Raw genomic sequence first — 14,307 nt, forward strand, 5'->3', positions numbered from 1 at the left:
AGCCTTGGAGCATGTCTAGTAGTACTAGGATTTCGCTTTTGTCTCCCGTCTCCCGTGGACAGGATCGCTTGACCAACGCCTGATGATGATAATTAAGACCTGCCTAAGCAACACCTGGGACATCCGTATTATGATATTATCTGCACTGCGGGTTACTTCTAAATGATCACCGCACCCCCTCGTCGTTACCAGGCTGCCTCGTGCATGCTCATCACAAGAAGGCGTGCTTTGACGTCCCTCGCGAGACACATCGCATGCAGCTGCGGCCAGTCTCAGTCTGCCATGTGCCCATGTTCTTCCTCGAATGCGTCTGTCTCGCCGGATTAGCCTGATGGAAACGAAGGTGAAATTTAACCGTGAACAGTGCCCGGCTTTAGCTGTGACAGAGGTAGGAAATTTCGGCAGATCTCGAAAGCAGAAGAAGGCATTGCAGAAAACGGGCAGCGCCGCCGCCGATTCACGGCAACATGCGCCGTTCTAGAGAAGCTGCAAGTAACATGCATTATTGCCTCCTACTCCTAGCTAGTACTGCGGTATACTTATCATGGGTCTTTATCGACCGATCAAGAGAGCTCCAATGTATGCATGTGCAGAAATGTTGCAGGTAGGCGATAGCGCATGTTACTCGCGCTCACCGACTAGCCGGTTTGCTGTCGTTGGAGGAGATCGACCGGTATTAATTGATCGCGTCACAGTACTATCATCATCTCCGCGGGTCTCTGTCTGCGTATTAAACTCCTCATTGCTGCAAAAATGCTTGGAGTGGATTCCATCCACGTAGCTAGCTAGCGTAATGCTTGAATTGCGACGACGTCTTCAATTATTTGGCAGTCCAGATAATAGATCGGTGCTAGCTCGATCGATCAGCCAGTTGCTGTTGCCAGTCACCGGTTTGACGAACCGGATAGTGTATATCCACTCAATCGATCGATCAAATGATCTGGGGATTGCGATGAATTTTTCTCCCTCCCATTTAATTCTCGCGATGAATAGTTGAATACTGGATCAGGTGTTCGATGGATTTCGTGCGTACAAGTCTGTGATCGTGTGCGTACACATAGATTGATTAATTTATCTTTCTTTGCGTGAGTTTGTCCACAGGCACACCACATATGATTATTAGTATATGAATTGCCACGGTGGAGGTTAGTTCCGGCAAGCAATTAACAGTAGTAGGTCTCATTGAGGTGCATCAGTGGTGACGACATGGATATCAAGGAGAGATGATGATGCAACAGTGGAGTTGAGAGTCGATCCTGGCTGTGTATAGGAGGGGCCAGGAGCCTCCCTGATGCACCGTTGAATAAAAATCTGAAACGTGAAAAAAATCGTTGGTTTCTTTCCTTCAGAAACCAAGCGAGTGGTGTACGAAACAAACTATATATGAACCTTCACGGAATACACATTAAACTAATTTACCTACAAGGTCTTGGAGCTATGGTTTAATTCCACCTGTCAAGACTATTTTTGGGAGGAAAAGTACATATATAAAAGGTTTTATCTCATTAGAAATTTCGAAAAATATATATGTATGTATATATATGTATATATATGTGTGTGCGTATTAATTATTTGGCCTCCTTACATGTACAACATGTAAATTTGTAGATAAGTTTCAAGTTCTTTTTGCATTTATACTCTTTTTTAAAAAATATAACTTATCCGTTATATGCTATATAAATTTTTGTTATTGTTATTAATGTAAATCATATTTCATACGCTACATACGATATTTTTGTGTTTTGTGCTATTATCTATTTTAAGCAATTTCTCTCTCGTATACCACACAAAATAATTTTATAAAATAAATATAACAAAAAAACTTTAAACTTAATACAATCTTACATGTTTTGTACATAGGCCATACAAAAATTTTCATTTTTATTGAAACTTTTAATGAAATAAATTAGGGATTGTTTACATTGTATATCTCTAAGAGTATTTTGGGTATTCTTATAAGGGTGATCAGCCCACTGGTATATTGTAAAACATTGTTAATGTCACCGGTATATAATAGAAATTAAGAGACACTGTTAGTGAAATCGTTGAGCTAAACCAAACTCAGTGGCATGGAGTCGATTCTCTCTTTTAAAAAAGTTTAACCCAATAGCGTATTATAAAACAATTGGTAAAGCCATCGTTTTTTTTTTGAAAATGAAATTGTAGGAGAGGCTCCTACGGTGAATAAACTCAATGGGTATATTATAGAAAGAGACAATATTAGTAGCAAATTGTTAAACTAGATCAAACTCAGTGGTATAGAATAGATTCTCTCATATGTTAGAGAGCTACATTCTGTGGTATGACAGTACAATTGCATTTGTAAATATAAATATAAGAGTTGTATCATAAATACAACTCTAATTTTTAAGATATTGTAATACAGTTCAAATTCCAGCTTGTGAACAGTATAACGATAAAACAATACAATACAATACCATGCCAATTATGTCATAAAATAATTAATGCATCTTTTTTAGTCAAATGATTTGCATTTATATATTCAGTTTTTCTTGCGAGACGATCAGCGTAATTGATCTACCTAATTTCTCGTCATGCATATCACGTGGAGAAATATTTTTAGAACCCGTGGAAATATAGAATTACACAATCAATACATGGTGAACACTAACCTTACAATTCATTTGTGAACAGTACTTACTATATGTATATGAATTCAACAGGTTGCTATCGAGGAGTTGTGCATAATTAAATACTAATAAACTATCAGTGACTAATGAGGCTAACTTAAGATGCCGAACAATTAACCTCCAACGATTTTTCTTTGGAAAAAGACGTTAGGTTCTACTCTATACCTCCCTCTTTCCCGTCATAAATATTTAATATTTAGGATAAAATTAGATTTTTATAACGTAGTTCAAAAAAATTTGAAACTTAAAACTTTTATGATCTGAGTAATTTTTATTGGTGGCCCATGCCTTGACCGCTTAGAGTTGCCCGCTGCTTTGTAGCGAGTTGGAACGGATAAAAAATATTTAAATTAACAACTTGATCCCATAGGTATTGCTTGTGTGCGTTAAACGTGAAGTCCTCAAGAAAATACATGTACACATGCTGATTGCTGAAGCTACTCTGAAGCTTGGAAGCATGGATAGCTCTACGTACGTTGCACAAATCTCTTCCTTGAAACAACATGCGAGATATAGAAACGATCGAGTTACTTAATACCACGCACATGTCATCAAATTGATTAATCCCTTTTAACTAGGGAGTTTATCTTTGTAAACATTGCTACAGAGATGATTTTGTTTATTCGATTGATTTTGGATTCAGTCCATTGTGACGACTGCTCTTCAATTTCTTAACGTGTGCAAATTCCTAATATTTTTATGTATTACTACTTTTGTTTATGTTATTTGGTTGACATTAAATTCCATTTTTACCTGATTTTTCCATAGCAGGCAGCATCTATTATATATATTCTTTTGCTGAGATACCTAGCAGTATTTAAGTATAACGAAAAAAAAAGTATTCGTAGTTGGGAATGAAATGGCTAGATACAATCTGAATCCATATTTCTTAAATTGATGTTGACAAATTTAAAGTAAAATCTAGTGAAAGGTGGTGCAACATATCTACAGCTCTCCTGTGTATTATTTTGTTGGAAACTCTGAATAGATCCAAGGGACACCGACATAACGTTATAGACTCTACAGTCGGAGCAGATTGATATCGGCTTTAAACTTCTTTTTCTTATTGTAAAACAATAAAAGTTTAGCTTAATTGGATCCAAGAGATGTACCAACATATGTCTAAAGTCCATGCATCTTGTTAGAATGGATTTAAGAGATATCATTACTGATTGAATAACTCCTCAATTTATATCATGTCAGAGCGGATTGATATTGTTTTAAAGCTTTCCTTTTCTTATTGTAAAAGAATAAAAGTTTAGCTTAATTGGATCCAAGGGATGTACTGACATACCGTTATAGAGACTAAAGTCTGTGCATCTTGTCGAAATGTATTTAAGAGATATCGTTACTGATCGAATAACTCCTTAATTTATATCATGTCGGAGCGGATTGATATCATTGTAAAAAAATGTTTCCTTTTATTATTGTAAAACAATAAAAGCTTAGCTTTATTGGATCAAAAGGATGTATCGACATACCGTTATAAAATCTAAAGTTTACACATTTTTTACGAAATGGATATAAGAGATACCGTTACTAATCGAATAACTCCTCAATTTATATCATGGCGGAGCGGATTGATATCATTTTAAAGATTTCCTTTTCTTATTGTAAAACAATAAAAGTTTTAGCTTAATTAGATCCAAGGGATGTACCAACATACCATTATAGACTAAATTTTGTGCGTCTTGTTGGACTGCATTTAAGAGATATCGTTACTGATCGAATAACTCCCCAACTTATGTCATGTCGGAGCGAATTGATATAGTTTTTTTTTAAAAAAAAACCTTTCCTTTTTTATTGTGAAACAATAAAAGTTTAGCTTTATTGGATCCAAGGAATGTACCGACATACTGTTATAGTCTAAAATCTGCGCAATTTGATGGAACGGATTTAAGAGACACAATTATCGATCGAATAACTCAGTTTATGTCATGTCGGAGTAGATTGATATTGTTTTAATGCTTTCCTTATTTATTGTAAAACAATAAAAGTTTAGTTTATTTGGACCCAAGGGATGTACCGACATACCATTATAGACTAAAGTCGGCACATCTTGTCGGAATGGATTTAAGAGATATCGTTACTGATCGAATAACTCCTCAATTTATATCATGTCGGAGCGGATTGATATTGTTTTAAAAAACCTTTCCTTTTTTATTGTAAAACAATAAAAGTTTAACATTATTGGATCCAAGGGATGTATCGACATACCGTTATAGAGTTTAAAGTCCACGCATTTTGACGGAATAGATTTAAGAGATAGTTCTCGATCGAGTAACTTCTCAATTTATATCATGTCGGAGTGGATTGATATGGTTTCAAAGCTTTCCTTTTCTTATTGTAAACCAATAAAAGTTTACCTTTATATATTTTTCCAACTAGCTGCTGCATTTTATCAATAAATGTAAATTTATTTGTATAATCAGCTGCCAGTACATACTGGGAAGTGGACAACGAACTTAAGCACCCATTCCTTCGTTTTAGGCGGAGCAAGAATTTAAATTATGGCTTTAGTGCCACGCTGTACTGTAGTAGGACACTAGGACAGAACTACTGACAGAATCGCTCTAGAACCAAAATGCATGGTTTGGTGGCCTACTGTTAATTCTAGCTGTAGCTAGCCTTGCATAATTCAACCTTATTGATCGTCCATGTTTTCCGGTGAATTAAACCCACATGCAAAAGTAGTAGGTTTTTTATCTCTCTCGGTTCACAAATTTGGACCCCTGAATTCCGATCCTCTGTAATAAGCCGAGTAGTTTGTGCAAATTACGTGAAAGCCTGTCGTTTCCGTGGCCCACATGAACTGGCCCCCATGCTTGCTGACTCAGACTCCGATCACTTCGCCCGGCCAATGCTCCGCTATAAAACCCTCCCTTTTTTTGGCAAGGAGTTCCCACCGTGAGATCGAGATCGCCTCCTCTCTCCGTTTCCTTTTATTTCCCGATTCGCTCGGCGTCTCGGCGGCGACCTTGCGCGAGCGCGCGATGCGGTGAAAAAAAAATCATCGCCCGCGACAGAGTACATCTGTCCCTTCCGCATAAGGCAACGTCGCTATAAATACTGCCAGCCTCTTCGTACGTTTCCATTTTTCCTCGTCCGCTCGCTCTCGTTCATGTACAAATAGGAGGGCGCATGCACCTTGTTTGCCATTAGCTCTCGACGTAGCCTAGAGCGCAAGCAGCAGCAGTAGCTAGATTGGTTGGTTGCCAATGATCCCGGCCATCTCCCCGATGATGGACGGCGCCGCGCCTCTGCTTCCCGAGACGAGCCCCGAGAGCCGCCAGCAACGTGATCCGGAGAGGGGGAAGAGGCGGACGCCGGTCCTCCCGGCCGTCGTCGCGTCCGCCGTGGTCCTTCTCGGCCTCGCGGCGCTCTTCCTGGTGTATGGATTTCACGACGGTGGAGACGGGAGGGCGGCCGTACTCGCGCCCGGCACCGTGGAGGTCGCGGCCTCGTCGTCCCGCGGCGTCGTGGAGGGCGTCTCGGAGAAGTCCACCACCCCGGCGCTGCGCCTCGGCGGCGGCGCGGTCCGGGACTACGCCTGGACCAACTCGATGCTGTCCTGGCAGCGCACGGCGTTCCACTTCCAGCCCCCCAACAATTGGATGAACGGTATGTATACACGTTGCCATCGTTCCCGTGGTTTCATCTAGGCCGTTGGATCTGTAATCGCACGGCTCCGATTCACCGGTTATACAATGTTTTCTCGTTTCTAATCTTGTTCCCTTTCCGTTTCTTTTCCACGGACGTCTCGTGCGCATGGCCGTGCTGCTCGTCTTTTTCTCGGCATCTACAGATCCGAACGGTAAGTTGCTGGCGCTGATTGTCAATGCACGGCGCAATCTTGTACTTGTCACGCATTGACATCGATGTCGCGAGACGTGACACTTTTTTTTTGCACGCACTGACCGGGCCGTCGATGGATCGATCTGCAGGTCCACTGTACTACAAGGGATGGTACCATCTGTTCTACCAATGGAACCCGGACTCGGCCGTGTGGGGGAACATCACCTGGGGCCATGCCGTGTCGCGCGATCTCATCCACTGGCTGCACCTGCCGCTCGCCATGGTGCCCGACCACTGGTACGACATCAACGGCGTCTGGACCGGCTCGGCGACGCAGCTGCCCGACGGCCGGATCGTCCTGCTCTACACCGGCGCCACGGAGGAGTCGGTGCAGGTGCAGAACCTGGCCGAGCCGGCCGACCCGAACGACCCGCTGCTGCGGGAATGGAGCAAGGCGGAGGCGAACCCGGTGCTGGTGCCGCCGCCGGGCATCGGGCTGACGGACTTCCGCGACCCGACGACGGCGTGGCGCAACCCGGCCGACTCGGCGTGGCGGATCACCATCGGGTCCAAGGACCGCGACCACGCGGGGCTGGCGCTCGTGTACAAGACGGAGGACTTCCTGCACTACGACCTGCTGCCCACGCTGCTGCACGTCGTCAAGGGCACCGGCATGTGGGAGTGCGTGGACTTGTACCCGGTGTCCACCTCGCCGGCCGTCGAGGACGGGCTCGAGACGTCCACCCCGCCGGGGCCCGGCGTGAAGCACGTACTCAAGGCCAGCCTCGACGACGACAGAAACGACTACTACGCCATCGGCACCTACGACGGCGAGACCGATACCTGGACGCCGGACAACGCCGACATCGACGTCGGGATCGGGCTCCGGTACGACTACGGCAAGTTCTACGCGTCCAAGACGTTCTACGACCCCGTCGGGCGGCGTCGCGTGCTATGGGGGTGGATCGGCGAGACCGACAGCGAGCGGGCTGACATACTCAAGGGCTGGGCCTCCCTTCAGGTAACGTACATTGATCGACAACCCCCATAACCTTGGTTTCATATTTCTGATAGGCTATAGAATTAGTAGTAGTTACGTATAAACAAACTTTTTTTTATTTAATTTTGACAATGGATTGAACGAGACACGGATAGAGATACGAACCCGTCAAATTTCTTTGTGAAGCATCATAACTGAACATAATTACAAAAATATAAAAATAACAAGTTATATTAATCTCAAATGACGTAGGAAAACTATTATAAAGCTGTCTGAAAAGCCATATTGATCTGTGATATAATTCATTGCAAAACTAATTAGTCTTTTTTTTTGCGATGACATGAACAAGATACTTAATTAAGATTTTTAGGTAACTGGGTATGTACTATCTCAATTGGCACAGAACGAGTTACTATTAAAATCTGAAAAGCCGTACTGATTTGGTATAATTCATATATATTGTAATTAATTTAACTTGCCGTATACATCCCTTTTTCCCAATCATGTACTGTACTCCATTAATTACTGTGTCAAAAACATTTAGCTCATACTATTTGAATCGCTAGAGCAAAAAAGTAAAGTGACTAGGACGATATAAACTCATGGAAATCCATTAAAACCTTATGAAAATAACGCCCCTAGCTAAGCCAGCTAGCTGCTAGCCAGCTGGATATGATGATCATGCTGATCTGGCTAGTTAACCATGGATGGCTAGCTAGGACCCGGTCATTATGTAGTTATACACTTGCATATACCATTTCTAGACCACAATTCCGCCCACTAAAATATAATGCAAAACGTCTTTACCTGTGCACCACGAGAGGCATGCAGGCGTGCGGCTTTCTTGTTGCGCCGGCCGGTCGATCCAGAAGAAAACGTGCATGAACATAGTTGGACCAGTAGTATATGCAGTAGTCCAGGTCTGGGCGGGCCCCACGGGGATCACGTCCTTTTTTTATTATTTTTTGAAAACCGGATCACGTCCTTCTACCGGTCTACCCAAACGAGTTGCACGATGCTGACTTGATTAATCGGTCCGAGTCACGCCCGCCCAACCACCAGAGGTAGCCGGGCCCGGCGAGATTTGCAGGCTGCCAATAGACTCAGGGGATTTGCATGCAGCAGCGGCGCCATGACATCGGACTGGATCGGCCGGCGTTTTCTGGTGCCCGACCGTGACTTGTCTCCGGTTGGCCGCGAGAGCACGAGAGCCGTACGTCTAAGCAAACTTGTTGTCACCACGTCTTAGTGTGGAGAAGTATTAGTACTCTATTAATTAGCTAAGGCTAGAGTTAGATTAATCCTCAAATTGCGAAGGGTTTTTTTTATGCGTCCATAACGTGTCTTGCATTGGCGCATAGCTAGAGATTAGCTAGGACATTTACTTGACGAAAGGGGGATTTGAGTAAATTTCTGATTTGCTAGAGTTTGGAATTCCAAACAGGACTATTCAAAGGGGTTGTTCCAACGAAGCAGAACGTGGATAATGACTTGCTTAGCATCAGGAAATTTAATACCCTGACCTGTCGCTGCAATCGTGTTGTTTTTTTAATAATCCGTAATCATTTGAATAACTTAGTAATTTCGCGGTATATGTACATGTCATTCTTGTGGCAAGCGTGAAAGTGAGTTCTTGAGTGGCCGGTTCGACTCCTAGGGGAATTAACTTCGTTTTTGAGAAATTTGTTTTACGTTATTTTTGGAACTAAAATGTTTGGTAATTTATTTTAATCGATGATGAAATCAATGGTTTATGTGAAATGAAAAAAAAATCCACTCATAGTTATTCTAAAGATGAAATTGAGGAGTTTTCGATATTTGTACTATACTATAATATAAAAAAGGAAATCAACAAACGTCTCCTTTCTCAGTTGGTTAGGCAAGTTGTTGTGATGCTAATAGGCTACACAAGTCTAACCGTGTTATCTAAGTTGTAAAGATACTTGAGATGTATTTTAAAAAATATATGGAAAGGGTAATTGAGTGAGTGTGTTCAAACTTAGAACGCGGTCCACTAGGTTTCTAATTCTAAACTTTACCAACTGCGCAAGGTGGAGTTATCGAAATTAGGTGATAGATTAATAAGTAAATGCACTTTCTTGGTGGTAAAGATACTTGAGATGTATTTTAAAAAATATATGGAAAGGGTAATTGAGTGAGTGTGTTCAAACTCGAACGTGGTCCACTAGGTTTCTAATTCTAAACTTTACCAACTGCGCTAGGTGGAGTTATCGAAATTAGGTGATAGATTAATAAGTAAATGCACTTTCTTGGTGGCCAGTTAAGTTGTAAAAATACTTGAGATGCATTTGAAAAAAAAAGCACCATGGTGGAAAGGGTGGCTGTTGGCGAGTGTTTTAAAACTCGAACGCGGCCCACTAGGTTCCTAATTCTAACCTTTGCCAACTGCGCTAGGTGGAGTTATCAAAATTAGGTGATACACAAATTTGTAAATGCACTTTCTTGGTGACCAGTTATGCAAATACACTAGACTTCTATTAAAAAATTATGGTGGAAAAAGGTGAGCATGATAATTTTTATATTAAACGCAAACGAAAACAAGGGTGAAAAGGTGAGTGTGCTAAAACTCAAACACAATATAAAACAAGGGTGAAAAGGTGAGCATGCTAAAACTCGAACACGGTCCGCTAGTCTGTCTAACTATAGCCTTTGCCAACTACACTAGGCAGGGCTTCTTAAAAAAGCAGTGGACTTTGAGTAAATATACTTTCTTAGTTAGATGGCTGGGTATGAAAATATCCTAGAATTGTATCAAAAAGAATTTGGGTGGGAAGTGAGCGTGTTAAGACTCGAACCCGGGCTGTTATATTTTACAACTCTACTATTTGCCATTGGCGCTAGGCGGGTTTATCAAAATTAGGTGATAGGTTAACCAATAAATGCATTGGCCTTTTGTTAAATTGCGAACTATACAAACTTACTAAAATTGCATCTTTTTTTAATCATGCTAAAATTATGTATTTTTATCTGAATGACTGTAAAAACTTGCTAAAATTGTATATTTTTAAAATCATGCTACAATTTTATATTTTGTCTGAATGACTATAAAAAAAACTAAACTGCTACTACCATCTCTAAATAAATGTAATTTTAGGTGATCCACTAGACCATTTTAATACTAGTTTATCTTTTTTTTTCGTTTTCTCCACCACAAGGACATCGTAGTTTTTTAATCTCTTGCTTAATAATATATCTTTAACTAGTTAAAACTATACATTTTTAGAGTCGGAGGGAGTAGATCCTTAACTGTCTCTCCTTCAATCATTCATGTCATTGTCCCTTTTTCTTTAAATCTTTTTTTTCCTGTTTTAAATTGTTGTTGAATTCAATGTGCCCTTGATGGGCCTTGACCGAGGCCCATCCAAACAAGGCATTTCCCTTTATTTAAATTAACCTTTTATTATTATTATTTGCAGTCAATTCCGAGGACAGTTATGCTGGACACGAAGACTGGCAGCAACCTGCTCCAGTGGCCGGTGGTGGAGGTGGAGAACCTCCGTATGCGCGGCAAGAGCTTCGACGGCCTCGACGTCTCTCCCGGCTCCGTCGTGCCGTTGGACGTCGGCAAAGCAACACAGGTACCTACGCGTGATTTTGACACATGAACACAAAATGTGTCATACATTTATAAAAAAAAAAGTGTGCCATACACATACACAACAACTGCTATATATCCGACCCGAGAAACTGACGTGCAAGTGTGGTTCTGGTGTGCGTGCGGTTGTACAGCTGGACATCGAGGCCGTGTTCGAGGTGGACACTTCGGCAGCCGACGGTGTCGTCACGGAGGCTGGAGCAGCAGCATACAGCTGCGGCACGGGCGGCGGTGCGGTTGGCCGTGGCTTGATGGGCCCGTTCGGGCTTCTCGTGCTGGCTGATGATCAGTTGTCGGAGCGGACGGCTGTCTTCTTCTACCTGGTCAAGGGAGTCGACGGCAACCTTACAACCTTCTTCTGCCAAGACGAGCTCAGGTGTGTGTGGTACACATTTTCCAGTATATGCGTGCATGTCTTCCTCTGTGTGCACATATTTTTGCAACCAAATATTCACACTTGATCTTGTTATTAGAGGATGTATTTTTTTTCGATACTTCAATTTGTGGACAGAGGATGTGTGCTGTCGTGTGTAGAACTCCTTGTGTATATATAAAGGAGGCTTAAATTTTGCTTTAATCGAGTCAAGATGTAAATTTTAATGCATTTTAAATCTTGTTTTTTTTCAGGTCATCAAAAGCAAACGATCTAGTTAAGAGAGTCTATGGCAGCTTGGTACCTGTGCTAGATGGCGAAAACCTGTCAATAAGGATTTTGGTAAGTCTTTCTAGCAATGTTGAGTACATGCATATTCATATGCCACAACGCATATATTTTGATACGTCGTAATCTAACTCTTTGTGTGCAATTTCTTTCAATAGGTTGATCACTCCATAGTTGAGGGCTTCGCTCAAGGAGGGAGGACATGCATTACCTCGCGTGTGTATCCCACCAAAGCCATCTACGAGTCGGCCAAAATCTTTCTTTTCAACAATGCCACAAATGTCGGAGTCACTGCCAAATCGCTAAAGATTTGGGAGCTGAACTCTGCTTACATCCGTCCATATGTAGACTAGATCATTTTTAATGTAATGGGAATGAATGATTTGTCTACATTTGTTAGCTATGTTTTTATAGGCTAATTTATCTTTTTTGCTTCCTTCTTTATGTCAAACTACAACTATGACATATTACTAGCAACTGAAATAAAACATAATCAATCATATTGTTTTGCCACAATTTTGTTATTGTGTGTGCGCATGCGCACACGTACGTGCACATGTGCGTATGCTATCACTCTACCCCTGATGTTATTATTAGCCATCACCGTAATGTTGTCGTAAGCCAATTGTGTCATGTTTATCCTACATAAACAATATACGACTTTGCGAACATTCCTCTTCAACAATGCCACAAATTTAGGGCCACTAGAAAATCACTCAAGATTTTGGAGCTAAACTCTACTTAAGTTCATCAATATATAAACTACATCCTTTTAAATGCAATGGTAGTGTGGTATGTTTAGATTCATTAGTTGTATCTCTATAGTCAAATTTGTTTGTCTTCATCTTTCTACCTATCAAACCACAACTAAAAATTTTTAGTCAAATATGTTTGTTTGCTTTCTTCTTCTTATCAAACCACAATTGTAAAATGTAACTACACCTTGAAAGACACCAAAATTAATCACATATTTCTATTTTGTAATCTAATTTGTTTGTTTGCTCTTCTCTTTCTATCAAACTCCAACTAGAAATTGTTAGTACACAATTTAAAGACACTAAAACCAATCACATTTTTGCCACAGTATTTATAATTGTGTGTGTTACATTTGTGTGTGTGTGTGTGTGTTACATTTTTGTGCATGTGCATTATATTTGTGTGTCTCTGTGTGTGTGTGCGCGCGCTCGCACCCCTACTCTGGCTATGTTATCCTCATTCCTCACCAATAGCCATAAATAAAGTAGTACAAGTCATGCCATTCAACCAGTCAATCGCGAGACTTCATCTATACCTAACATCTACCTAGTGGTTGTTAGCAAGTGGGGAAATGGGTAAGCTCGTAGCCTCGTCATCTCCGGTTCAACTATGGACTTATTCGGCTAACAGTTTCTGTGGCTGCATGGCAGCTAACTGTAGGAGCAAAAGGCAAAACTGTACTCGCACAACACAAGCGCTGCAAACCGCAGGAATGACTTCCGAACGTGTCCTATGTCTTCTAGGACCTCTAAAAAGTCCTTCCCACTTTGATGTTTGTTTGGATGGCCTTATTTTCAATTGGAATCATTTGATATAACCAAAATAATAATCCTTTATATATGGTTTCTCTCTACCATGTGTCTTGTTTGAATCCAATTTATCACTAGATTTTAAGAATCGTTGACATCATTATACTAGATAATGATTATTAGGAGAAGATTCTTACAGCCTGACCAACATTAATCATGCCATATACATACAACTTGAAACTATCAAAACCAATATTATGACACCATACTTCATAACTTGAAGACAAATTAACAACAATCACAATGATGCCAATTATCTATCACACTCCATCGAGCCTATAGTCATGCGCAAAAACTCACACCAAGGCTTCATAAGGTGTTTGTTCCAATCAGATGAGCCTATATCAGATATGGCATGTTAACTGTCTTTTCCTCCCCATACCATCATTTTTTGTAAAATTATCCATGAACAAATTAGTTTGTGAAATTTGAACTATAGTCAGCTGTTGCCGGGGTATTATTTTTTTATATAAGAACAAGAAGAAGATGCCTTATTTCAAGGAAAAACGAGACCAAAATTTGCGGTGCATAATTAATTATACGAAACTAAGCAAAAACCGCAACTACAACACATTCGTAGCCAACTAACCTAAACTACCACAACTAGAAGTAAGACAACTAAGCTCAACACTCAAACTCTGTTGGCCACAAGGCATTATTGCCACACGTTGTTGATATAGGTGTTGTAGCTACGAGAAACAAACTGAAAGCATAGACCCCCACACGTTGGCAATGACATGTCACTGTCATCATACCATCGCCCACACGATCAAGTGACCCCTAATTCGCTAGGAAGCACCATAGCAAGAACTATACAACTTGCTACTCTACACCGAAGTGAAACACGATTGACAAGGTCCGATGTGAGTCATCATTGCCGAGTTCACATCTACGCAGCAGCTTCAACTTTCCTAGGAGACAACAGCCAAACGCCTCTCCCAACCTGTCATGGTTACGGATAAGACATACCTTCTATCCTACGACTTATAAAATATACGGATATGTCATACTTTTGTATG

At 41.1% G+C, this 14,307-nt stretch overlaps 1 protein-coding gene across 1 annotated transcript; it reads left to right on the forward strand.

Annotated features, from left to right (window-relative positions):
• Positions 1-5,568: 5,568 nt before the first annotated feature.
• LOC127771556 (beta-fructofuranosidase 1) lies at positions 5,569-12,223 on the forward strand. Its single transcript, XM_052297481.1, has 7 exons — positions 5,569-6,272; positions 6,457-6,465; positions 6,596-7,467; positions 10,884-11,045; positions 11,197-11,438; positions 11,690-11,777; positions 11,882-12,223. The coding sequence occupies exons 1-7, from the start codon at positions 5,870-5,872 to the stop codon at positions 12,074-12,076; spliced, it is 1,971 nt and encodes a 656-aa protein (XP_052153441.1). The 5' UTR covers positions 5,569-5,869; the 3' UTR covers positions 12,077-12,223.
• The last annotated feature ends 2,084 nt before the right edge of the window (positions 12,224-14,307 follow it).

This window comes from Oryza glaberrima, chromosome 4 (assembly GCF_000147395.1).
Source record: "Oryza glaberrima chromosome 4, OglaRS2, whole genome shotgun sequence".
Lineage (NCBI taxonomy): Eukaryota > Viridiplantae > Streptophyta > Magnoliopsida > Poales > Poaceae > Oryza > Oryza glaberrima.